We start from the raw sequence: 25057 nt of genomic DNA, 5'->3' as shown, positions 1-25057 counted from the left end.
GTTTCTAGGGAATCATCTTCAGCAGCAGCATCTTCAGTACGTGGTCTCCAATTAAAAAGATCTCCATCCAAATGAGGGAATCAGGATGAATCAGGCAGGTCTGGAAAGAAGAAATAGACAGGATCAGTGGTCGCTCAGGATCATGTTTAGCTTTATACTATATAAATTCATGTAAACCGTGAAACTGTCATTTCATATGTCACAATACTCAAATCTAAAAGGACTACTATAATCACAACCTTTGGACGTATTTGGGAAATATAATATTTGCACTGCCTCACTTTTACATACCCTGCACAAACTGTATGGTTAAAGTTTTTACCTTTATTTATTATTTAATTTTCCAAGTTTTTATATATTTTTTTATATTTTTTATAGCACCAGGACACCATGGCAAATTCCTCATACATACAAACCATCATATTTGGCAATAAAGATGAATATATATATATATATATGACTTATATAACATAAAAAAAACCCCAAAAGAAATGTATATATATAAATGAATATGTATGTTGTTTATTCTTTGATGTGATAAAGTTTTCCATATGGATAAATAAGTATTATTTATTTAAGGAGTCTCTATTATCAGCACGCTGTAGAGAATTTGAAAAGATGGAGGACATTCCGTCGTTTCTCTGCATCAATATTTCATTAACTTCAGGAAAATATGTGATAATGACTATTTGATAGCTGTTTTACTGGAAGTGATACCAAGACCTGATTTCTTTTACTTATATTTCCCAACATTAACTGTAACTATAATCAAATATCAGTTTTGTAATTTGGTATCTAAGGATTCGTGTATAGTAAAAATGGGCAATATTTAACCCAACCTAGGTTATTTATCATTTATTATTAAGGTAAATAAAAAAATTAGAGGTTAGAATGATCTGACCACTGGCTTACTCTGTTCTCCACCATGATGTTTCTGGAAGACAGAAACAAGTTGTAAACTAGAATTTAAAATAGTTTCCAACGTTCCACTCGTAATTACAAGTTGAAGGCATATTCATGAGCATGTTTTTCATTTGGCAAGTTAATCATGATAATTAAAAAGAGTTGTGAAGAGGCACGAGAACTTGAAGATGGAAACTTTCTTAGGAGCAAACTCGGGGTGGGAGATTCTTCAGTTGTGTCCCAACCTGCTGTCGCATGTCATGAGTGTGCACACACTCGGTGTGAAGGTGTGTTCAGCTGCTTGGCCACCCAGCTGGCAGAGGTTGCGAGATGAGTCGTGGTGTTACAGAGGAAGTGAGTGAAAACTGAGCAAACAAGCTGGTGTGGTATTGTCATTGATGCAGGCACAGATGTGTCAAATACTACTGGATGTGAGATATTCGAGATCTTATGATGTCAACATGTTTAATAAGGACATAATTGCAGTATGGTACAACACTGAAATGCAGTTATATCCAAGTGAGATGTAAAAAAAAAAAAAAAAAACCCTCTCAACCTTCCTATACTTGTGAGGACCTGCCAAAATACACTTTTCCTCAGGGAGCCCATTGAAGCGTACCCTCATCCGACATTTGATTTTCAATTCAGTTCAATTTTATTTGGATGGTGCTTTGAACAATAAAGCAGCTAAACAGAAATAAATGTATTACAAATAAAAATGTGAAATTCATACATTTAGCACTATAAGTTCATCACTAATGATTGAGCCATGGACATTAAGTATTGAGTATGAGGATGGGTTCCCTTTTGAGTCTGGTTCCTCTCAAGGTTTCTTCCTCATGCCAACTCATGGAGCTTTTCCTTGTCACAGTCACCTCTGGCTCGCTCATTAGGGATAAACTTACACTTATAAGAAAAAAAACTTAAAGGCACTAAACTTTTACACTTTCTTTTGTAGAACTTTGTTACTGTTTTTCTCTGTAAAGCTGCTTTGGGATAATGTTCATTGATAAAAGTGCTCAGTAGCTCCTGGTTCCATAACCTCAAATGACTGTATAAGAAAGGAAAAGACTTTACTTACAATCTCACTCTCCAGTGTTCTGTATGGTTTAAAGACTATAATCACACTCTTGATATCACCCAAATGAGGATGGGTTCCCCTTTTGTGTCTGGTTCCTCTCAAGGTTTCTTCCTCATAACATCTAAGGGAGTTTTTCCTTGCCACAGTTGCCATGGCTGCTCATCAGAGATAAATACACATCGTTCACCTTAACTGTTAAATTCTGTGAAGCTGCTTCGTGACGATGTCTGTTGTGAAAAGCGCAATAGAAATAAACTTGACTTGACTCTACAAATAAAAATGAATTGAATTGAATTGTTGAGATTATTAACTGTTCACTAAGGGATACTTGATTGATGCTTGAATAATTTGCACCAATATACTCACATAAAATAAAGGGTTTATAATTCACACACTCAAACACAATTCATACTTTAGTCTTAGTCCTAATTTCAGTAGCCAGATCATTTCAGTTTGGCCAGAACAAAAGTTTTCTATTGATTATTGATTGAGTAATTGCTGAGTGTGCATGTATATATATATACACACATATGCAGAATATCAGAAAAGTGAGTGAACCCCTCACATTTCAGCAACCATTTTATTATATACTCTCAAGGGACAATACTATAGAAATGAAACTTGGATATATTTTAGAGTTTCAGTGTGCAGCTTGTATATAAGTACAGATTTACTGTCCTCTGAAAATAACAACATACAGCAATTATTGTCTAAAAAAGTGAGTACACTGCAAGTTACCAGCTGTACGTTCTGTAACTATGCAAAGCCACACGTCCAGTTGATCATGTTCATGTTTTTGTCTGCTAGACAGGACTATATAAATGTGTATATTTTGCATTAAAGCAGTTACATTTAGGTGCTTTGAGTACAATTCTCTCATACTGACCACTTAATGTTCTACATGGCACATGGTAAAGAATCTTTGAGGATTTGGGAATCAAATCTGTTGCTCTACAGAGGTTTTTAAAGATGGGTTCCACTCGGAACAGACCTCGAAAGGGTCCATCTAAGAAGTCGAGTCCTTGTGCTGTGAGTCAGGTGCAGAGACTGCTTAAAAAAATAAAAGATGCATGAGTGCTGCAGTGTTGCTTTAGAGGTTACAGAAGCAGATGGTCCACTTGTCCTCTTCTGAAGCTGGCTCACAATAAAGCCTGCAAACAGTTTGCTGAAGACCATGTCCTGTGGTCTGATGAGACTAAGATAAACTTGTTTGGCTCAGATGGTGTCCAGCATGTGAGGAGCACTAAGAAAATTGTGTCTTGCCCACAGTCAAGCATGGTGGTGGCAGCATCATGATCTGGGGCTGCATGAGTGCTGCTAGTACTGAGGAGAAACATGGATTCCAACATGTACTGTGACATTCTGAAGCAGATCATGATGCCCTCTTTTCAGAAACTGGACCAAAAGGCAGTTTTCCAACTTGAAAACAACTGTAAACAAACAACTGCCTTGCTGAGGATAAAGGAGTGGTAAGTTTGTCTCCAGACCTGAACCCTATTGAGCAACTGTGGGGCATCCATAAGTGGAAGGTGGAGAAGTGGCATGTGTCTCACATACAGCAGCTCTGTGATGTCATTATGGTAAGTTATTTTCAGAGGACGGTAAATCTGTACTGCTATTTAAGCAGCACATTGACTACAATTTCAAATTTTATACACAAGAGAAATATTAGTGCAGATGTGTGTAAGGCACAATATGTGTAAAGAATGAGGATATATAAATTAACAATATGCAATATGTACATTGTATGTAGAACTGCAAAAAATAAGTGTTTATAACGTGTCCTAATGTTATAGTTTAGAGTGAGTATGCTCCTGTATCTCCTTTGTGATGGAAGAAGGTTAAACAGCTTGTGACTGGGATGTGAGGATGATGATGATAATGATGATGATTACATATATATATATAAAGACAGTGTGTGTGTGTGTGTGTGTGTGTGTGTGTGTGTTATATATAAAACACAGAAAGACAGTATGTGTGTGTGTGTGTGTGTGTGTGTGCTCCTCACTTCACTTAAGTCTGCGTTTGCATTGCACGGAATGATCTCATGGCAGTGAAGGTATTCGGTTTAACCCCCGCCCCTCTGTGCACCTCCCACCCTGTAACCCCGCCTCTTTATAGGCGCATTACAGAAAGCCCCTCCCCTTTCCCTTTCTACACTAATTCACGAAACTTTTTCTTTCCTCTCGAGCAGCGCTACAATTTTCCCCATTCAGCCTCCGCAGCGTATCCCGTTACAAAAACCAGATTCCGGACTGGACTCTCTCAACTTAGGAAGGTAATGCTCTTAAAGTCTTGATGATCTTTTTTTGATTTTAAGCCAGAAGAAAGTTTTAAGACTGTTTTTTTGTGCAAAATAAAAAAGTTAACCTTAGAAGAGAAGAAAAAAGTTAGAAGGACCCATGAAGAACTTTTTCTATGAATTCCACGAAAGTCACGTTTATTCATTCGGTTTGATTGCGTTTTGCATGAACTTGTTTTTTTTTTTTTTTCATCTATTCTGTGTCCTGTTTTCTTATCCTGTTTCTTTTATCATATATAATAACTAATACAAAAATAACTAATGGGTTAAATGTTGTAGTAATAATAATAATAATAATAATAATAATAATAATAATAATAATAATAATAAAATCACTGCTATTCTGTTTTATAAAGTTAGAAATAGGGCAAAAGCTGTGTGTATGATAGATCCAAAATTTGGAAAACTTTTTCTTTGCTCATCCAAGAGTTTTTTTGTTTTGTTATCGAGATATCCTTTTTATATTTATCGTGATAATTAAACCGTACCGCGCGTGCATACTGGAAACCGGATGCGTTTATGGAACCCCATCATAATGGTCTAATTAGCGTTTATTGCAAAGGTGTCTGTAAATGTTTCTCTTCTATTATCTCAAACACTACACTAACATTCCAGCACGACTTGGGTCATTTTTTGACCTTTTTTTTTTTTTTTTTTTTTTACAATTATGTGCATTACAATCAGTGTGAAGGCTACACACTCTAATGAAGTCTGCAGGTCACCAGGGAGGGCTTTTTTTGTGGACTAGGGGGTTCGAACATCATAATTTACAACCGTCTCTTCAAGGTTTAGAGATATACTGCTTTCCTTAGAGGAGTACAAATATACCCTGCTGAAAAGAAAATACCCAGTCCCTATACCCAGTTGTTTCCCAACCCCCTCCTTTAAGTTAAAACCCATTTCTACCAGTTATAAATCTTGAGGTCTGTTATTTAGCCCTGAACTCTTACTTTAATGAGAGGACTGAGTATCTGACCACTTTTCAAGACTATACAGCAATAATGCGGTCGATGTGGACTTGTAAAAACCGTTCATGCTGCAGCATTGCTTTACTCATTCAGATCGAGTGTGCATAACAGGCTATTGGATGGTATAAAGATCAGCTATGGGTTTCTTCGCTTTCAGCTTTAGAAATATGGGACTCATTTCTTCCAACCATAACCCACTTAAAAAAAAAATTAAGGGTGGGATGTGTTGGTTTGATTCATACGTCGTTTCTTTGTATTTCTTTAATCAGAATTCATTCAGAAAGCTGGGATTTGATTCCCATTTAAAATCGCAATTGTGTCTCCGAAATGCGTCCAGATCATTGCGACATGTTTTTGTTCCCCCTCTGGTGACCTGGAGACTTCATTTTACATTGTGAGGTCTTAAATCTCTTTGCAATCTATAGACTAAAATGGCTGACTAGAACTCAGCCAAGAAGTACTAAACAGATCGTTTAGCGTGTCATACTAATAAATCAATTACATTGGGTGTGTTCCTAAAAATGCTTCACGGTTTGAGGTTTCATTGTGAGAATGTGATATTGTTTACTTATCGAGATTGAATGTGCGAGGAATGTCTGTCGCAAACCGAAAAAAAATAACGTTTTGGAAATAAACTGAGATGAGCAATGAAAAACCTTTTGTGGATGATTAATAGACACTGTATTTTCAAATTAAAGTGGATGTGGATGTTGGAGGACTGAGCACCACCAGGCTTCCAGAGGTAGACACACCTGCGTCCAGAATAAACACATCCTGACTCAATTAGTCAAGCGCAGGAGACACATTATATCAGAGCTGAGTTTGAAAAACAATATATTCCTAGAGTACCTTTAGTTGATTGTTACTTGGGTTTCATGTAATTTTTAAACTATTTATCTATTAGATACGCAACAACAAAAAAGATGATCTGATACAACTAATAGCAATATATAGCCTGCACTTATTTATTCGGGAAGTGGTAGCTCAGGGGTTAAGATTTTGAACTTCTGATCGGAAGGTCATGAGTTCAAATCCAATCTGCCACTGCTGGGCCTTTGAGCAAGGACTTTACCCCTCAAATGCTTACTTGTATGAATGTAATTTGCTCTGCATATGGGCATCTGCCAAATGCATTAAATATAAATCTAAGTGTGCCCCCTTTCAACCCCCAGCTCTCACCCTGGAGTGGAAGTGGACAGGACAAGTGAAACTCTGTGGTGTCCAAGTGTGATCAGAGTGAGTGAGTGTTAAGAGCAAGGACTTGGGGAGCGGCACGGCGTAGGCTGATGGGGGCTTGGAGTGTGGCCAGGGTGGTGCTGGGATGGGTTGCCCTTTGCTGGGCAGCTCTCCACATGGTGCAGGCACAGGGAGATGGAGGCCTGCAGGCCAGCCTCTTTAACGGAAAGCCGGAGGGAGAGGTCCAACAGAGGGTGCGCCGGAGAGGACAGGATACTCTCAGGGGGTAAGTGGCTTGTTCACCTACACTTTCCCATGAGTAAGGTGCTACCTCAGGAAACCATCAAATTTGTTTTAGGAGCTCGCTGGTGTTTCCACTGGAACACTATCGAGGTGTTCGCTAATGAACAGACTTTTGTAAGATTTTATGAGATTTCCCCAGGGTTCAATTACAGAACCATAAATAAGTTTTCAATACATTTTATTTTATATTAAAGTGTACCACAGAGTTATCATATACATACATTATTCTCATATTTTTAAGCTATTAGCAGCCTTTTTGCTTCTTAGTTTGTTACATTTGGCAATGAAAAATGCTGTTTCCTCCCTGGACCATTGCTTCATAGTTGAGGCATACAATTCCACAAATTTTCCAAAGAAAATCCCAAAGCCCACCTGGAATTGCCATGATGTTATGACCCAGTTCTTGGTTCCAGCGCTGCTTCATTTCCGTGATGCAACTAAAAAAATTTGCAGTTTTGCATGGAAATGCCCAGAACTATTTATAATCACTTAGGTAGCACCAATGAGGGAGCATTTGCAGCCATTAGCACCTTGTCAGTGCAAAAAGTCTAAAGCACAAAGTCTAAAGCACATAAATCAGAGGACACATTAGCATAGGATGGGATCAGTGGTTTAATTAGATGTCAGGATACTGGGTTTTTAATGGTAATTTGGAAACATGGACACTGATTTACTGAGGGTGACGATGTATTTAGCTTGGCCATGTGTCAAAAAATCGTATCTCCATATAAAGTAAAAACCCAATGACAATAAAAATGCAATAAAGTGGTCCAGAACAATGACATTTCCCTCATACATTTTGGTAAAACTGTTAGAAAGCATTCTGTGTGAGTAAAAAATTTTAACTTTTATTACACTTAGCATGTACTGACTGAAAAGTTGCTAGAAAACTGTTGCTAGTCAGCTGAAATGTAGATGCTTATTATAAACATGAAAATGCTAATCAAGCTTAGATTTTCAAACCTTCATGTAAAGACTTTGGAATGGAATTTAAACTACAACTGCAGCTTCAGATTTTTTGGAACATTGAGTGAGAAAATTACAAAATGTTCAACTTCCACTATATTTCTTTAGTAACACAGAGAAACATCAGCATCGGTTTTGAGAACACTGTTTCTCATCAGCTGGAAAACCAAGATTTTGCTGTGCAAAAGCTAACAAATGGGAGAGGGTATTGATTAATTTAGTTTTTGTACCTCTGTTCAAATTTTATTTAATTTTGTTTCACTGGCAGTAAAATTAAGGATCGAAATTGAGATCTGGAACATGGACATTTACCTCAGATATGTTGAAAAAATTACAGTGTACGACTAACATTTGAATTTCATAGAAACTTCTCACCCAGTCAACTTGAATGAATTCTAAACATTTGACCAATTGGATCATTTGAACTCTGAACTCAACACAGTTTGACTACTAGGATTGTTTCCCAGTGGTCTATTTCTAAAGCAAGTACACTGTCACTCAACAAAAAGCTTTGGAGATTGATGTCTGCAGTGTGTTTCTGCAGTGCACCGCACAGGGTCTCTGGAACGGACATGTGAGTCTACAGAACTGGTTGGATTTCTGTATATTTATCAAATCTTTTGGAACAACAAGGAATGTTTTGTTCTCTGCAGTCTCAAATGTCAGAACCAGTCTTTCCAATCAGCCTCTCATCTGTCCCTGCTTATTTACTTCCCCCAAAAACTGCCACAGGAAATGAGGTATCCCCATCACTTGGGGGGCTGTTACAAAGGACATTTGTTTTACAGGCTGCAGGTGAGAACGAGACAGAAAGCGCCGTGAAATAGCAGAACTACGTCACCATTAGACTGAATCATCTATAATTACACTAAGCAGGACCTTGCCATGCCCACAAAGAACTGATTTTTCGAAAAAAGAAAGAAAAATGTCTGTGAGTCATTCGCACAGGGCTAAATAAATACGTTTGGCCCGAGTGTCTAAATTCTCCTGGCTCTGTTTCTCTTTCTGTACAAAAAAAAAATCATGACAGAATTTAATAACAACATGTGTAGTGGAACCTTTTTTGTCTCTGCACGCAATTGCCTGGACGGCGTAGGGCCTCCAGATGGTTCAATTTGTTGGCCAAATTTCCCACCATTACATTTTATGAATAATCTATTCAGCGAGGCAGAACTTCGTTGTGTAGAACCGATTTGTGCTGCTTAATTAAGAAAACACAAACACATGAACTTTCTGATTTGCCTGCCGGGACTCTGGAACTCAGACAACTTCCTGAATCCTGTTCTTATCACTACGGTTCTCTTGTGACCTTCCCCCTGAAGAAATGATGAGTGGGCATCATAGGTCTTTCTACAACACTGAGCAAAACGATTGCTAGTCTGGGAAACAAGTAGTTGGTTGGACGTAGATCAATCTAATTCTTGAACAATTTTTACAGTAATTTGATGATTTGAAGATGCTTTGGATATAGTGGTAGTGTATTGTGTGCTCCAGTTCTAACCTCAGCAAAACTACCATCTTCATAATGTTTGTGTTGGCCCACCATAAATCTTTAGCCTGATTAGGAAAAGGTCTAAATTACACAGGTGTCTCGAAAACAACTCCATTCCTCCATGCTGTTTTTTTTAATGGAGTGAACAGGAAATTATTATCTTTTTTTCTTTTTTTTTTTGGAAGTAATGTAATGATGAAAACTCACTTCAGACGGTGGTGTAGACTGGAAGTTAAAACTGTGCCTGTTTCAGACTGTTTGAGCGGGCTGCTTAACGTGGAGTCCGCCTGATTTATTGGCTCTCATAGCGGAGCGATCCGTAAGAATTTGTGGCGCAGGTCCACCCATGGCAAGCTGCACTGGACTCAAAGACCTCCGAAGAAAAGCAGAACGTTGGCTAGGAGACCAGCGATGCCCACAAGGGAGATGTTGAACATTTTACTGGCTTATGGAACGTTCCTCAAAGCCGAGAATCATATTCAGGCACTCGGAGCATGTCCAAGGGGCTGTCAGTTTTTCGTCTGCTAGTCTGAACAGCTTTCGAACACCTCATGTGCAATGAATTCTGAGATGAACAGCAAATGTTGTTTGAATTATAAAGTGCATTTATAGAAATGTGCGTTGTGTATAGAGTACTGGCTTGTAAAAAAAAAGGAAAGGAAAAGAGAATCAATGCAGAAAATCTCTGTTATAATATGATACAGCCTTTGTGGTTAATAGTTTCATTCAACTCTTTTTTACATGATTTTTATTTTATGTAATCATGTATATACACTATATGGGCAAACCCAATCCCAATTTGATGTTAAAATAACCTCCACTCTTTTGGGAAGACGTTCAACTGGATTTTGTAGGGTGCTTGTGGAAATTTGGGTCAGGTTCTAGAGTCAGGTTCTGATGTAGGCTGAGGAGGCCTGAGGTTCAACCCGAAGGTGTTCATTAGAATTAAGATCTTCGCTCTGTAACTGATGCTCAAGATCTTCAATTCCAACCCATGTAAAGTGTATCTTTATGGAGCTGGCTTTGTTCACCGAGGCATTGCCATGCTAGAAAAGGTTTGGGACCCCTGGTTGGCTTCCTCATCCAAAGACCTCCTATACAATTGTGTGCCTTTAAATGTTTATAAAAGAACCAGATATAACTGGAAACAGGAAGATGCAGAATAGACTATCCATAGAAGGTGTAAGAACCTCTCCCAGACTCCTCAATGTCTGTCCATTCAATGAAAAACATTTTTTTGTCTAGACATCTGGGTTATTCCAGGTCATCCAAGCCAGGGGGTTGCAAAAGACCATTTCGGACCTGCAAAGACCATGGACAGATTTCCAGGGTCTGCTAGCTGCAGTACGGAGGTTGAGCTCAGAGCAAATGCCAACGACTCACCCTTTGACCCCTTTCTGAGTCAACAATGTCCTGCATTTGCCATCCCGTCTGCTAAGAATGTTTTCTTCGTGAGCCTGGCTAGTTCTTTATAGGTTTCAAAACAAAGCTGGAGGCCGTTGAAGTATTTCCTGCTTTGGAGGTCCTGAACTGGCATGTTCTTTTTTTTATGACCTTTTGCTATGCTCCAAGACAATTTTACTTTGTTTCCTGCTTAATTTCTCTTGAAATATTCGGCCAGCAATAGGTCAACGGCCTGGAGAGGCCTGGCTTTTAAAAATGTCAAAAACCCTAAGGCTGCTTTCACAAAGAATGTGCCAAAAAAATGCACCTTCTCGCCTTTGACTTCAATGAGAACATGTTGACAGATGCCAGGCGTCTTCTTTAAAAATTTACACTGTTATCAAAGTCACAGTATTAGCACATAGAACATTGGAAACAGAACTGCAAAAGCCAGACGGTCTGCAAACAGGGATTTTTGGGTTCCTGATATGTAATTTATAGTTGTAATATTAGGGCTTTCTAGAAAGTTATGTCTACTGAGCTGGAGAAATTGTTCCTTACATTGGAATATATGGTATTTGGCAGACAACCTCATCCAGAGCAATTACATTTATTACACGGACACCTGAGCAGCTATGAGGTTAGGAGCCTTGCTCAGAGGTTCAGGAGTGGCTGCTTGGTGGGGGTGGGGTTAGAACTCATGACCTTAGGTTTTAAAGTCCAATGCCTCAACCACTTAGGTACCACCACCCACATTTGAACAACTGAAAAGTTGAGGATTAAGGGCCTCATTTAAGGGCCTAGCAGTGGCAGCTGGGTTTTGTGGTACTGGGATTTTAACTCATTACGTTCTGGTCCAAATTCCAATGCCTTAACCGGTGTTTTACCACTGTGCCCTCAGGCTGTTCTTTGCTAGCATATGTTTCTATACATTTGAATAGAGAATAAAGACTGAAACTATGGTTCCTGTCATAAAACTAATTGTATATTCTGTATCGTGCTATTCAGGTTAAGTTTTCTTCTAAAAAAGATGAAAAGGTTTAATTAAAAGAGTTTTAAAAAAAGGTTAGAAACAGGGCCAAGAATGGCATTTATACATTTTATGGTGCAAATTTGCAATTATATAGTGAAAGCGTAATTAAAAAAAACTCCATGCACAAAAATGTCTCTACAACAAACTGGAAATAACAAAATATTTGCATAAAAGCAACTTTAAGCAAGCCTCTGAAATACTTTTCTGGAATTCTTTACAAATTATACTACAAACGTGCCAATTTCAATACATTGTTAACATTAAGTGGGCCTCAGACTTGTTTCTGTATCACGTAATCCTACGATTTCCGAGTAATCTCTACTGATTAAGATGATAAATGATAAAGATTTCATTTGTGTTTTTTTTCCCATGATGTAATTTAACATATGGGGGACATTGTGTCACTTTTGGGGACACTCCCATAGCGGACCCTGGAGTAACAGCTTGGTGTGCTTGGATTCAGCACCGTTGCTATGCATTTAAACTATTTTTCTATTAAACTATTTATCTATTTTTCTGCTGAAATGTAATATACAGTATATGTTTACATACTTAAATTCAGGCAATTTTCCAATCTTTTTCAAGGAAGGTTGCAAATGATTTGTATGGTGTGGTGCTGGAGCATTGAGCATTGTGGTGGGAGGGTGGAGGCATTTGAACTTTCAGATCCAAAGTCAAATGCCATGACCGCTAAGCTGTCACCTTCCCAAAGCCGTCTCAAGTTTCTTAGTAACTTCATGGATCTTTAAGCTGCTCATCTTAACTTTCTTAAATGGACTTGTTACCATTTGTCAAAAGGACCCCATAAAGACAGCACCTTAAAAGCAATCTTTTTATGGTGCCTAATTTTCCCTGAATGTACCATGCTTTCTTCCACATATTACGTTCAGACCGTCATATTCGCCTAAGTGTCTAATCCAACCATTGTTTAAATGTGATGGGTAAAACAACAAACCCAGGAAATGTAACAACCTATCAGCTGCTTCCAGAGAGGGAAAGAAACACTTCGTTGCTGTACTTATGTAGACTTTTTGGTATCAGTACTTTACTTTATTATTTATTCTTCAGACAACTTTTTACTTTCACTAATTAAATTTTTTTACACAAATATCTGTACTTTCTACTTATTGCATTTTCAACCCAGGCTCATTACTTTAGATTTAATCTATTTGATGACATCATCAATATTTTTTTCTCTCATTGTGCCCCATTTTTAGCTCAGTAACCTATTTTTCGTCCTTGCGCGTCTTTTTCAAATTTCCACTGGCGCATCATTTCCTGGCACCATGGACGTAAGCTAGTTTACGAAGCTAACAATGAGCATGGCAGTCGGCAAAAAAAAAACGTATGGCTAACGTGGATGAGACAGAGGGAGTCAGCGATGTAAACATGACTGATCATCATCATCTTTTCTCTCCTTTTGTGGTGGATGTTCAGCCTGGATACATTCATTTGAAATACTTTGGTATTCATATTTTAATACGACGTGACGTCCAGTTACTGGCGTGACACTAAAACAGGGAGTTTTAATGTCTAATTTTTACTCAATTGCACGTCAAAACACAAACCTCGTAAAAAAAAGTGTAGTCAGAACTTCAACTTTTACCAGAGTCTTTTAAAACATGAGTATCTGTACTTCTACTTGAGAACTTTTTATACTTTTGCTATCTCTGGCTGCGTCCATGGTACTTAGAGAGCACCATCAGGGCAGAAAGTCATTAGGGTCTATTTTGGAGATTTCGTTTGTACTCTGTACGTTAGAGCTCATTTGTCATGTTGTGAGAGTGAGTGTGTGACGCTGAGAAATGCGATCCACTGTTGTTGTTTTTTTGTGTGGTTTTTTTACCCTGATAGCTGGTGCTCCATCAGTGTCTGGCCTGATATCCAAAGCTTTGTTTTCCACCACCCCTCCCATGTACTTCACTAAAAGTTGTTTCCTTTCCCTCCTGCAGAGTCGTAGCCCTTTCCCACCATTTCTTTTTCCTGTCTTAAGGGTCTATTTTTTGTTTTTACCTCCTTCACCCTATCACCTCCTCTCCCTCTCTATATCTCTCTCATGTGCATTATAATTGCTCATCTTTCAGCACTTTCTTGGGATTTTGCTGCTTCTTCACCTCGTTCCTGTCACTTATGTGTCTTTATTTTGTCCTTGTTCTCGTCTTGCTTCATCTTACAGTGAGTCATCACTGGAACACATAAACTATTCGACAAACTTGCTCTTCGGGCACATCTTGATTTCTACAGATGAAGAAAATGCTTTTGTGTGTGTGTGTGTGTGTGTGTGTGTGTGTGTTGCTTGTTTGGGGCCAATAGACATGATAGAAATAAAGCAATGATAGCAGACAGAGCTTGGATTTCTGGAATTATTTTTATTTTTTTAAATCGTACATGAAGGATGTTAGCTGTAACGTGCCTCAAACGTGCCACGCGCGAAGGTGATTTGGTCCAAGTTGTCACGTAGCAGCAGGAGTCTATCCAAGTGTGGAAAGCAGATCATGTCACTCCAGGCAGTTTTTGGTTCTTGGTACTAAACAGAACCCATTTTATGAATAGTACAAACATTGTTCTCGGAGAAACGCTGGACGTTGAACACTGCTCTGACATTAATCTCATGCGGTCAGACTTCTTCATATCGAACTTTTTAAGTGGGCTACAGAAATGGAACTCGGCCAAGAACAGCTCCACATTATTGAGAGAGCCGTACCGTTCTCTGTGACCCCTTGGAAAAGTGGGTTTGAACCACATTTACACAGAAAACCCCGTCATCCTTAAAACCTAATGTAATATTAGCTCATAGATGTATTTAAGGGAGATTTTCATGTATGATTACAGAAATGAACAGTAATAGCCCGGTTCTCTTTGGGTCAAATCACTCATATTACACAGGTCTGGTAGAAATAAAGCTGCCCGTCTTTTGAAGATAAAAAGGGTTTCAGCTTTGGCTCATGCATCAGAATTCTTTACTGTTAACAAATGTTCTGAGGTGGATCATTTTAAAGCGAGAACGACAGCAGCACCAGCACGGTTTTAAAAGAAATACAAAGAACAGTTTTAAGACGGTTCGGGTTTGGGCTGATTTTGTCTAGCTTCATAAAAATCCACAGAAAGTGGATAATAATCCTACGGGAGGCCTAAGAGGCCATGCACTATGATGTTTTTTCGTTCTTGTTTTCTCGTGATCAAGACTTAATCTTCTCTTGATCTCAACCTAACAATTGTTTTCCCGTGATATCGACATAACAAAAGTTGTTTTCTCGTGATCGTGACTTTGATTTTTTTTTTTGTTTGTTTATCCATGATGCTGCCGAAAAATTGGTGAAATGAAGTACTGATCATGAAGAAATAATGTTTGTGTCAAGATCACGAGAAAATTAAGTCGTGATAACCAGAAAGTCACGTCTTGATCACGACAAATGTCATATGTCATAAGAAAACAGGGGGCAAAATATATAACATAATGCATCGCCTCTTAGGACTTCCATACAAATATACAATATATATACAGTATGTGCTTTACATGGGTTGGAAGTGTATGGAAGATCTCCTGCTATATAGCTTGGACATCAACTCTATTGAATACCTTCAGGATATGAACACTGACTGCACCCCAGGCCTCCTCACCTCACCTACATCAGTACCTGACGTTACTAACACCCTCGTGGCTGAATGAATCTCCACAAATCTCGTAAAAATCTAGTGGAACCTCCTCCCAGAAGAGTGGATGTTTTTATAGCAGTAAATAGGGACTAAATGTGGAATGGGATGTTCAGAAAGCACATGGGGTCAGATATTTGTAAACTTTAGTCCATATAGTGTAGGTGTATAATGAACTAAATGGGCTTTGATATTCCAATATTTACTAAAATATACTAATGCGATTGAGGCTGAATAAACACAAATCTCAACAAACACACCCCAAAATTTCATAGAAGACTGGAGGTTTTTATAACAAGAAATGGGGCCTAAATGTGGAAAGGGCTGTTCTTAATCTTATCGTCGGGTGTCCACAAACATTTGTCCATATAGTGGACTTTTGGAAGCAATAACACTGATTTTATATTAATGACTGACTAATAGCTCACATGCTAATGTTATTAATTCAATGTTTAGAATTCAAATCGCAATTAGAATTCCATCTCAATTCCATTATCATGAATTTTATTTTGATCTTTTTCATCTATCATTCACATATATATATATGATAGATTTAGATTTGTCAAAAAAATAAATTGGTTGCACACAATAGTATACTTTTTCCACATTCCTACTTGTTTTATTTTTTTTTTGCATATTTTCTTCATTGCATGTGTTTTGTTCTCTTTCAGACCCAACGTGTGTGGTTCTCGATTCCAGCCTTACTGCTGCCCGGGATGGAAAACGCTGCCTGGAGGAAACCAGTGTATAGTTCGTGAGTATTAGCACTGTGTCTCCTGGCTGAGAGCTAAAGTGGTCCAGGAAGTTTCTGTTTTGACAAGTGATGGGTGACATGTTAAGGGGTCCGTAAGGGGGAAATGTTAAAGCGGGGGAACGCCTACCAGCATGACTTAAGCACAAATGCATGGTTCAGTTTCCCCAGGCATCCTTTATAACCCAAATCTCCATAAACGCTAAGTTTAGCCTATAATTTATTGATATAACTTTTTATTTATGAATATTTATAACTTATTTATATAATTTACATTGCGAAACTACGATAAAAGTAATAGGTGACATTTACAGAGTGAGGTTTTATACAGTCCTGTTCGAGATTGTAAAGGATTCAATCGAATAGAATAATAACTAACCCAGTTATTTATACTTATAAAATATACTCGACACCATTATCCAGTAGCACAATCCATTAGCCTTGAATTGAAATGTGTACACAAAGAATGCTGTGAATTAACATAAGAATTGGGCTTTCAGTGTTCAAATCGCTTAATTTCTGTGAACGCTGAGCAATGGGAAATGCACATATCCATTTGCAGATAGCATTATGACATCATCACTTCTTGAATAATGCTAAAGTATGAACCCATTCTTTTAGCCAAGCCCTTTTTTCTCTAATGGTTTATGATACTAAGGTTTTTCGTCACTATTTTCTAATTGTATATAAAGAGATTTTTTCTATAATTACATAAACACTGTTCACGTGTTTTTACAGCTTACACCTCTTTTTCTTGCAGCAATTTGCAGGAACTCCTGTGGCGATGGCTTCTGCTCGAGGCCGAACATGTGTACCTGCTCCAGCGGTCACCTGGCTCCCAGCTGTGGAGCTGCAGCTGCTGCAGGTAAGAAAATCCACCAAGACAACTGTTAAACAAGAGATGTTATGGAAAAGTTACAGAAACTTTTCCATGCCTTGAATGATACAAGTATATACGGATTAGAAACACCATTTGGGCCTTGTGTTGCTTCCCATGGTGCACCAGGGAACCAGTGGCTAGGGATGTGCATCTCCATAACTGAGGCCGATGCGAAGCGAATCTTGATCTATAGCCAATAATAATATACATCAGAGATATATATGAAGCAGCTACCGCTATGCGATGCGATACGTTTCACCCTGCTACGATGAAGTGCGATCGGATTTCCATTCAACACAATGCGATTCAGAATCAGACTCTACATTGCAATACAATACAATGGAAAAAATATGATGCTTTGCGATTTATTTTTAGTTCTCTTTTATTCAGCAAATCATAAATGTACTTAAGTGTCTTCTGACTGCTAACACATGGTCCCGTTCACAAACAGGCTTCTGTAGTGCAAATGAGAAAAACGATTAAATAAAATGAGCCGTTATTTTCCTGTTGTGTCTTCAGGAAGTTACAGCTCTACCTCTGCCATGTTAATCTGTATTCTATGTGACTCTCAGGACACGACTCGGTCTCCATAGTGTTGCGATACGTCACATTGGCGTGCTGAGAGAACGCGCTCGAGAAACATTTTAGTGCGGAGAAATCAATCTCAAATATTGGTCACAAATCTTTGGTCACTTTCTAAATAATAAAAAGATAGCGTGTCTAATAATCCTAAACATATATAAAAAAAAATTTTTTTTGATGCAAATATGTTAAAAACAATGCATCGTGATAAAACTTGTATCCGATGCACACTTTTTTTTAGATCATTGCATCACATCGTAAACTTGGATGCCGATGCGCTGATGCGAAACGGTGAATCTTACCATCCCTAATAGTGAAACTGTGCTCATTCAGTGACAGATTCTTTCCAATCGGATCTCGAATCCTAAATCGCACAAAACAAATTTGATAATTAAACACACACCATTCATACACAAGCAATTTTCAACTTTAGGTTACTGAGAACAGCCTGTGTGTCTGTTTTCCCACTTTTTAGCTTCTTCCATTCACAGCACATTGTTTAAAGTGGCAGGTTTCTCTAACAGAAAACCTGTTTCTATATGTGTTCGTTATCCGTGTAGAAGACGAATGTAAGAATTAATAATACTATAATGATCCCTGCCTTTAGACCAACTTAGTGAGTTTGACTTGAGCTGTATGTAAGAAATATATTATAATAAAAAAGTAACAGTGACAGTAATTATCCGATAGATACAAGCAATCAGATCTTGGCAATAAACTCAGTGGGATTAGTGAACAGCTTGACTCGATTTTCATGATTACAATGATCCTTTATACGTCCCAAAAAAAACAGGAGAAATGTGGACTGAAGAAACTTATTTTTCATAAGACATAAAAGCAATATAGACAATTTAATAATGTGCAAAAAGAAACCGTCAATATGATGGTATATTCTGAAAAGTCTGTGGACCCCAAGTCTTTTGTGCTTTTTGAAACATCCCAATTCACATTTGCTCTTTTAATATCCTCCACTCTTCTGAGAAGATGCTCCACAAGATTTTATGGAGATTTGGAGAGTCATTTAGCCTTAATGGTGGTAGTAAATTCAGGTACTATTGGAGGTGAGGTGAGGAGGCCTGGGGTGCAGTCAGTGTTCATCCCAAATATGTTTAGTAGGGTTGAGGTTCAGAGCTCTATAGCAGGAGATCTTTCACTCCAACCCATGTAAAGCACATCTTAATGGAGCTGACTTTGTGCATTGTAATGCTCGAACACATTTGGTTCTCCTACTTCCAGTGAATGTAAAATTCAATTATACTGAATAGACATCGTAAACAATCGTGTGCCTTTAACTTTCTGGTAACAGTTTGGGGAAGAACCACATATGGCTGGAAAAGTCAGGTGTCTGTGGTGACTATGGACCCCATATATGGGATTTTCCCAAACTTTTGGAACAACATTGGAGGTCATGTACGCTATGATTTCACTGGAACTTCACTTGGGAAAAACCACATATGGCTGGAAAAGTCTTTAGTCCCAAAACTTTAGTCCATATTAGTGTATAAATGAGAACATCAGAAGAACAGGGGTCCAGTATATCGCTGGCAAAATATTTTCCACTATTGAATAGCTTATAAAATACGACTTGATCTAATGTCATCACAATTATTTTTTTTATTGTTTTCTCTGAACTTGTTGACTAACGAGGCATTGAAAATGTGAAGAAACCTACTGCTTATTAAACATTTGAGACATTAATTAGAATATAAACAGCAGGTTTTCCTCAGACCAAACTTCTCTTTTTTCAGAAATATAAAATACCCCACTAGATGAAATGACTTATTAAGCTGAAACGATGCTAAACATCAGCGTCCTGCTCCTAGCTAGGATGTAACTTTCATATTAACACGCATAAGCGTCTAGACATCCCATCATTGTGCTGATTTTTCGAATGAAACTTCAATATTCATCCGGATGTAACATCTGGACTGTGTACTAGTTGTCACTTTGACCGTTATTCATCCATTACTCTTCAGGAACAGTGTCCAGGACAAATAAACTGACACTTAAATGAAGGCCAATGGTCTTACAAGTTGTAAAATTGTACAGTCAATTGACTCCTCATAGTGAAATCAGGCGTGTAATTGCGCTGGAATTTTGGCGAACCAAGACATTATAAAACTGTGTGTGAATTAGCTGCTTAAAAAAAAAATCCAAACACACAAGATTACAATAATCTGCTTTGGCGAAGTTCCTGAGATTTGATAGATCAGTAATAACATCGTTCATAAAGCCCGAATGGCTGAGTCGCCGCATGTTTATGACTCGACGATGAATCTGTAATTTCTCCATAAATAACAAACCACAGCAAATGGCCAGTCGGCTTGAGTCGAGTTGTGTTGAAGGAGTCACAGCTGCACTCAGGTTTAAAAACAATCCTTCTCTTTTTTTCGTCTTCGCTGTAATTATGCACTAATTTCCACCTGGCTGTGCCTTCACAGGTTCAGTTGCGAACCTTGCAAGGGGTGCGTGAGATGTACGAGGGACATTGGGAGTTCTTTAGACATGGCGGTAAAACATATGGAGATAAAAAGAGAGAAAGAAAGAAAGGAAGACAGATTGATCAGGTTTCATAGAAAGGAAAGTCAACGCTGAGGAGGGGGACTTTGGGGGTGGTGGTGGGGTTCGAACTACAGCTTTGGCCCTAAAAATGGCTGAAAGTAAAACTTGTGGATTTGTAGGTCCCAGGCCTCCTCATGTCACCTGTACCAGCACCTGATTTTACTCACGCCCTTGTGGCTGATGAACACAAATCTAGTGGAACATCTTCCCAGAAGAGTGAAGGTCATTATAAGAGCAAATTAGACTAAGAGTGGAATGTGATACTCAAAAAGCACACACCATACTTATGATCAGGTGTCCGGAAACTTTTGGCAAAATAGTGTATACACAACACACACACACACACACACACATAAACACACACACCAGCCACAGATAAGAAACCGAGCATCAAAGTGTGAGAGAAGAAATGGTGGAAAAAAAATAATAAATCTTTTTTTTTTTTTTTTTTACATTTTCTTCCATTTCTTTTCTCTTTCATTTCTTCATTCTTGCATGTAATTCATGGCATGCAAATAAAACAACATGAGGTTTCTGGTTTCCTGACAAGCTTTGTTCAATCATGTCTGCTTGAACTGAACAATGTTTACACACACACACATATATATATACACACACACACACACACACACACAAGACACACGCTCATAAGATGCACATGTTGACCAAGAGCTCTGTACCCTTTAAAATATTCTTCTGGGAAGTTCTGGGATTCCCCACCCTCAAAGATGGTCGAGTCCATTTCAAAATGATTGGCACCCGTTAAAAGAATTGGAAAATGAGTTTTATAAAATAAACATTACGTACAGTGAGTTATATTTTCCGCGCAAACAACAGAAAGCATTTCTGTAACAAATAACATTCTCGAATGAAGAATGCAGAATAACATCCTCTTTGCCAAAGTGGGGTTTTGAATAATGTAATAAACGTGGATAAAGTTTGCATGAGTAGAACGCAAGACGCCCTTTAGGATCTGGATGATCCTGTAGTTTAGATGTAAAAGAACGTGGGCTTCACCTGTAGACGCTTGTGCTCTGTTTCTGTAGTAAAGATATGCACGTATATAATAGTTTGTGGACACCTGACCACAAGATTGGTGCTTTTCCAAATTTAGTCCCCATTTGCTGTTATTATCATTTCCACTCTATTGGAAAGATGTTCCACTAGATTTTGGAGTGTACAAAAGTTTACGGTGTACAAAGGTTTATGGATCCACATGACTCATTTTCATGATTATAATGTTCCTGGATACAAGCTGCACATTCGGTCCCAATAAACAGGAGAAATGTGGAATGAAGAAACAGATTTTCTTTTTTACTGACAATGTGACATAAAAGCACTAAAGACAATGAATATTATGCAAAAAGAAAGACTAATATGATATAAACTAAAATGTTTGTGCTTTTAAAAAAAAAAAAAATCCGATTCCACATTTACTCCCCATGTGCTCATAATAAATTCCACTATTTCAAACAAGCTGTTCAACTCGATTTTTGGGGGATTTGTGCGCGTTCTTCCACAAGGGTGTTAAAGTCAGGTAGGTAGCAGAGCTGAAAATGTTTAGGTTTTCGTTGGTAGTGAAGAGGATGGACAGGATTAGAAATGAGTTTATTAGAGGGACAGCGCATGTAGGACGTTTTGAAGACAAGGTGAGGGAGGCGAGATTGAGATGGTTTGGACATGTGCAGAGGAGGGACATGGGGTATATCAGTAGGAGAATGCTGAGGATGGAGCCACCAGGAAGGAGGAAAAGAGGAAGACCAAGGAGGAGGTTTATGGATGTGGTGAGGGAAGACATGCAGGTAGTTGGTGTGATAGAGGCAGATTTAGAAGACAGAGGGGTATGGAGACAGATGATCCGCTGTAGCGCCCCCTAAAGGGAGCAGCCGAAAGAAGAAGAAGAAGACTGATGTAGGTGAGATGGAGTGCAGCCAGTGTTCCAGTTCATCATCAGGGCTCTTTATATCTGGAGATCTTCTACTTCAACCATGTAAAGCATATCTTCATGGAGCTGGCTTTGTGCTTTGTCATGCTGAGTCTGCTATTTCAAACACAGGGAAAATGCAATTCTACAACATTCAAAGACATCCTGTGCCTTTAACTGCGTTGTAACACCCTAAGAAAGACCCACAGATGGCTGAAAAGGTCGGGTGTCCTAATACTTTTGGCAATATAGTGTTTGTTTAATAGTCAGATCACCCGAAATATTTTATTATATGAATGAATTTGCTGTGATTGCAGATCCTGAATGGAATGTTTATAAGTGTATACGTTAGAGTCAAGATTACATGTTATAATCCAAATTACATGTTATAATCCAAATTACATGTTATAATCCGTTCCAAAGTTTCCATTGTTTTTAGCAACATGGCAGCTGTTCTGATTTTTTTTTTCCGCCTCGCTTTGAGTTTGAAATTATTTCTGTATCGACAAAACTGTAATTCAAATGTGATCACTGACTATTGTTGTGATTCTGTCAGATATTTGAAATGGGCAACATGAGAGTCTTTTATGGCTTTTGAGAGACATGTGCACGTTCCCTTTGTTTCTATGCAACAAACTCAAGTTTAATGTAACAGTATGAGGAATCTACTTTTGACAGAAAAATATATACATGTACAGATGTGCAAAATCCTGCCTTCGTTCGTTTCTCTGAACACTTAGTTGAAATACTTTGCTGTACCTCCTGGAAAACATGTCACTAGTTGAATTTCTTTCTTGCGATCCAGTTCATCTCAGAGCAGTTAAATAGGATTTAGGTGTGGTGACTGGACAGGCAATTCCATTAAAGATAACACTCCAAAAGAATAAATGTAGAATTTGAATTTCCAGACGTCTGTTTGATATCTAAATAGCGCTTACAGAGCGCGGACGTACGCTACGACTCATCGTCTTGTTGCACGGTTAGCAACAATCCAATTAGCAACAATCCAGAAGGCATTGCATGGCAGTGAAGTATGGAAAGGTAGCCATTTTGGTTCAGGTTTTCTTTCACTTTCCGGAATAAGTCTCCAACCTTCCCAGCCAATAACCATTATGTTCGATCATTACGTTCGATTATTAGCCAATTATATGCGTTCAAACAAGGCTAGTTTCAATCCACATAATCTTTTATCCTTTTTTCCAGTCCAGTCCTGTAGTGTCCGGTGTATGAACGGAGGCGCCTGTAATGAAGATTCCTGCAACTGTCTGAAGGGATACACAGGGACTCACTGTGGACAGCGTGAGTCACACTTTTATCTCAACATCATACGTAGAAGTTCATCCTTCATGGTTCATATAGACTGAATATTCACTACGAACTGCTTCTGATTTACAGCTGTTTGTGAAAACGGGTGTCAGAATGGCGGCCGTTGCATCGGACCGAACAGATGTGCTTGCGTTTATGGATTTACTGGTCCACAGTGTGAGAGAGGTAAGCCAGTGTTTTTTCAAGATAATATTAAAGATAAACCTTTTTTTGCTTTTCCCTTCAGATTTAGTTGCAGCCAGTTCCCACCCGGTTATAGGTCTCCCATTCCCCAAACACACACAATAGCCACGAAAGAGAACGAGCTGACGTAAGAACCTTGAAACAACTTGGACTTGTCAGTACCATTTCCTCTCTTTTTTTAAGCTAATTTTAGCTGGTTCAGTTGTACAGTATTTAGCGTGAGAAATGCCCCAAGTAATCAGTTTATGTCTGAAGGCACATCTATAGGGGCAACATCTAGTTTTCCCTTTTATTGACTTAGAGTTAATGGACATTACTTTGCAGTCGGGTCTTAAAAATGGCTTGATAAATTAATCTAGTGGAACAAACCATAAATACACCTAGCAGGGGTAGTTTAGACTGAGGGAATATGGGTGATCATTTTAGAATCACTCGGCATGTGGGAAAAAAACAAAAGTATTGTGTTTCAGCCGTGTGGAAATTAGTGAAGTCAAAAACATGATTTCAGGATTTCAATGGTTTCCCGGAGCTTTTGCAGATTCTTTCCTGGTCGTCTTGTAGTTTTTTTTCACAAAGCAGCTTTAAAGAAATAAATAGAATATATATACAGTATATATATACATATACTATTTACAAACTCAATTAAGTTTTATTTGTAATGCACTTTTAACAATGAACAATGCCACAATGTAGCATTTCAGAAATAAATAGAATATAGTATAATAAAGTACAATTTTCTAAATTCATAAATTGATTTCTAAAAGTTTATTCTGAATGAACGAACCAGAGGTGAACCAGAGGTAGTAAGGAAAAAGCTGTCGGAGAAATCTTGAAACCTTGACAGAAACCAGACTTAAAAGTAACCTATCCCTCCTTTTTCATATTGAAGCAATGCACCCACTGGCGTTTTAAATTGGAAAAAAAAACATAATGTTCTACAAGGACAAAAGTATTGAGGACAATCATATTTGTATGTGCTTTTGGAACATCCCATTCCACATCAGTACTCTTCTGGAAAGATTTTAAACCAGAATTTGGAGTATGCATGTGGAAATTTGGGTTCATTTCGCTACTAAGGTGTTAGTAAAGTCAGGTAAGGAGGCCTGGGGGTGTTCATCTCAAAGCTGTTTATTAGGGTTGAGGTCAGAGCTTTATAGCATTCCACTCAAGATCTTCCATTCCAAACCATGTAAAGCGTATCTTCTTGGAGCTGGCTTTGTTCACAGGGGGCATTGTCATGCAGGAACAGATTTGGGTCTTGTATTTCAAATGAAGGGAAGATTTAAGCCCACCACACACAAATATGTTTAGATAGATAGATAGATAGATAGATAGATAGATAGATAGATAGATAGATAGATAGATAGATAGATAGATAGATAGATAGATAGATAGATAGATAGATAGATAGATAGATAGATAGATAGATAGATAGATAGAACAATAATTTTGCTTACATTTAAAAAAAACCCAGAGCTGCCTTTTTTCACTTTGGAAGTGGTAGCTCAGTAGTGAAGATGCTTATGAAGAAGGTCACAAGTTCACATCCCACCATCATCAGGGTGCACTGCTGGGCCCTTGAGCAAGA

General features: G+C 38.2%; 1 protein-coding gene across 1 annotated transcript in view; it reads left to right on the top strand.

Moving 5' to 3' along the window:
• The first annotated feature begins 4141 nt into the window (after positions 1–4141).
• fbn2b (fibrillin 2b) overlaps positions 4142–25057 on the top strand; it is a 93311-nt gene continuing 72395 nt past the window's right edge. The window contains exons 1-6 of the mRNA XM_083558907.1: positions 4142–4262; positions 6427–6716; positions 15933–16015; positions 16773–16877; positions 23164–23259; positions 23356–23451. Coding sequence (XP_083415033.1) covers positions 6541–6716; positions 15933–16015; positions 16773–16877; positions 23164–23259; positions 23356–23451 — 556 coding nt within the window. The 5' untranslated portion in view covers positions 4142–4262; positions 6427–6540. The remainder of the gene's footprint in view (positions 4263–6426; positions 6717–15932; positions 16016–16772; positions 16878–23163; positions 23260–23355; positions 23452–25057) is intronic.

The sequence above is a fragment of the Silurus aristotelis genome, assembly GCF_946808225.1.
Source record: "Silurus aristotelis genome assembly, chromosome: 13".
Classification (NCBI taxonomy): Eukaryota; Metazoa; Chordata; class Actinopteri; order Siluriformes; family Siluridae; genus Silurus; species Silurus aristotelis.
This window is presented reverse-complemented; position numbering and strand designations above follow the sequence as displayed.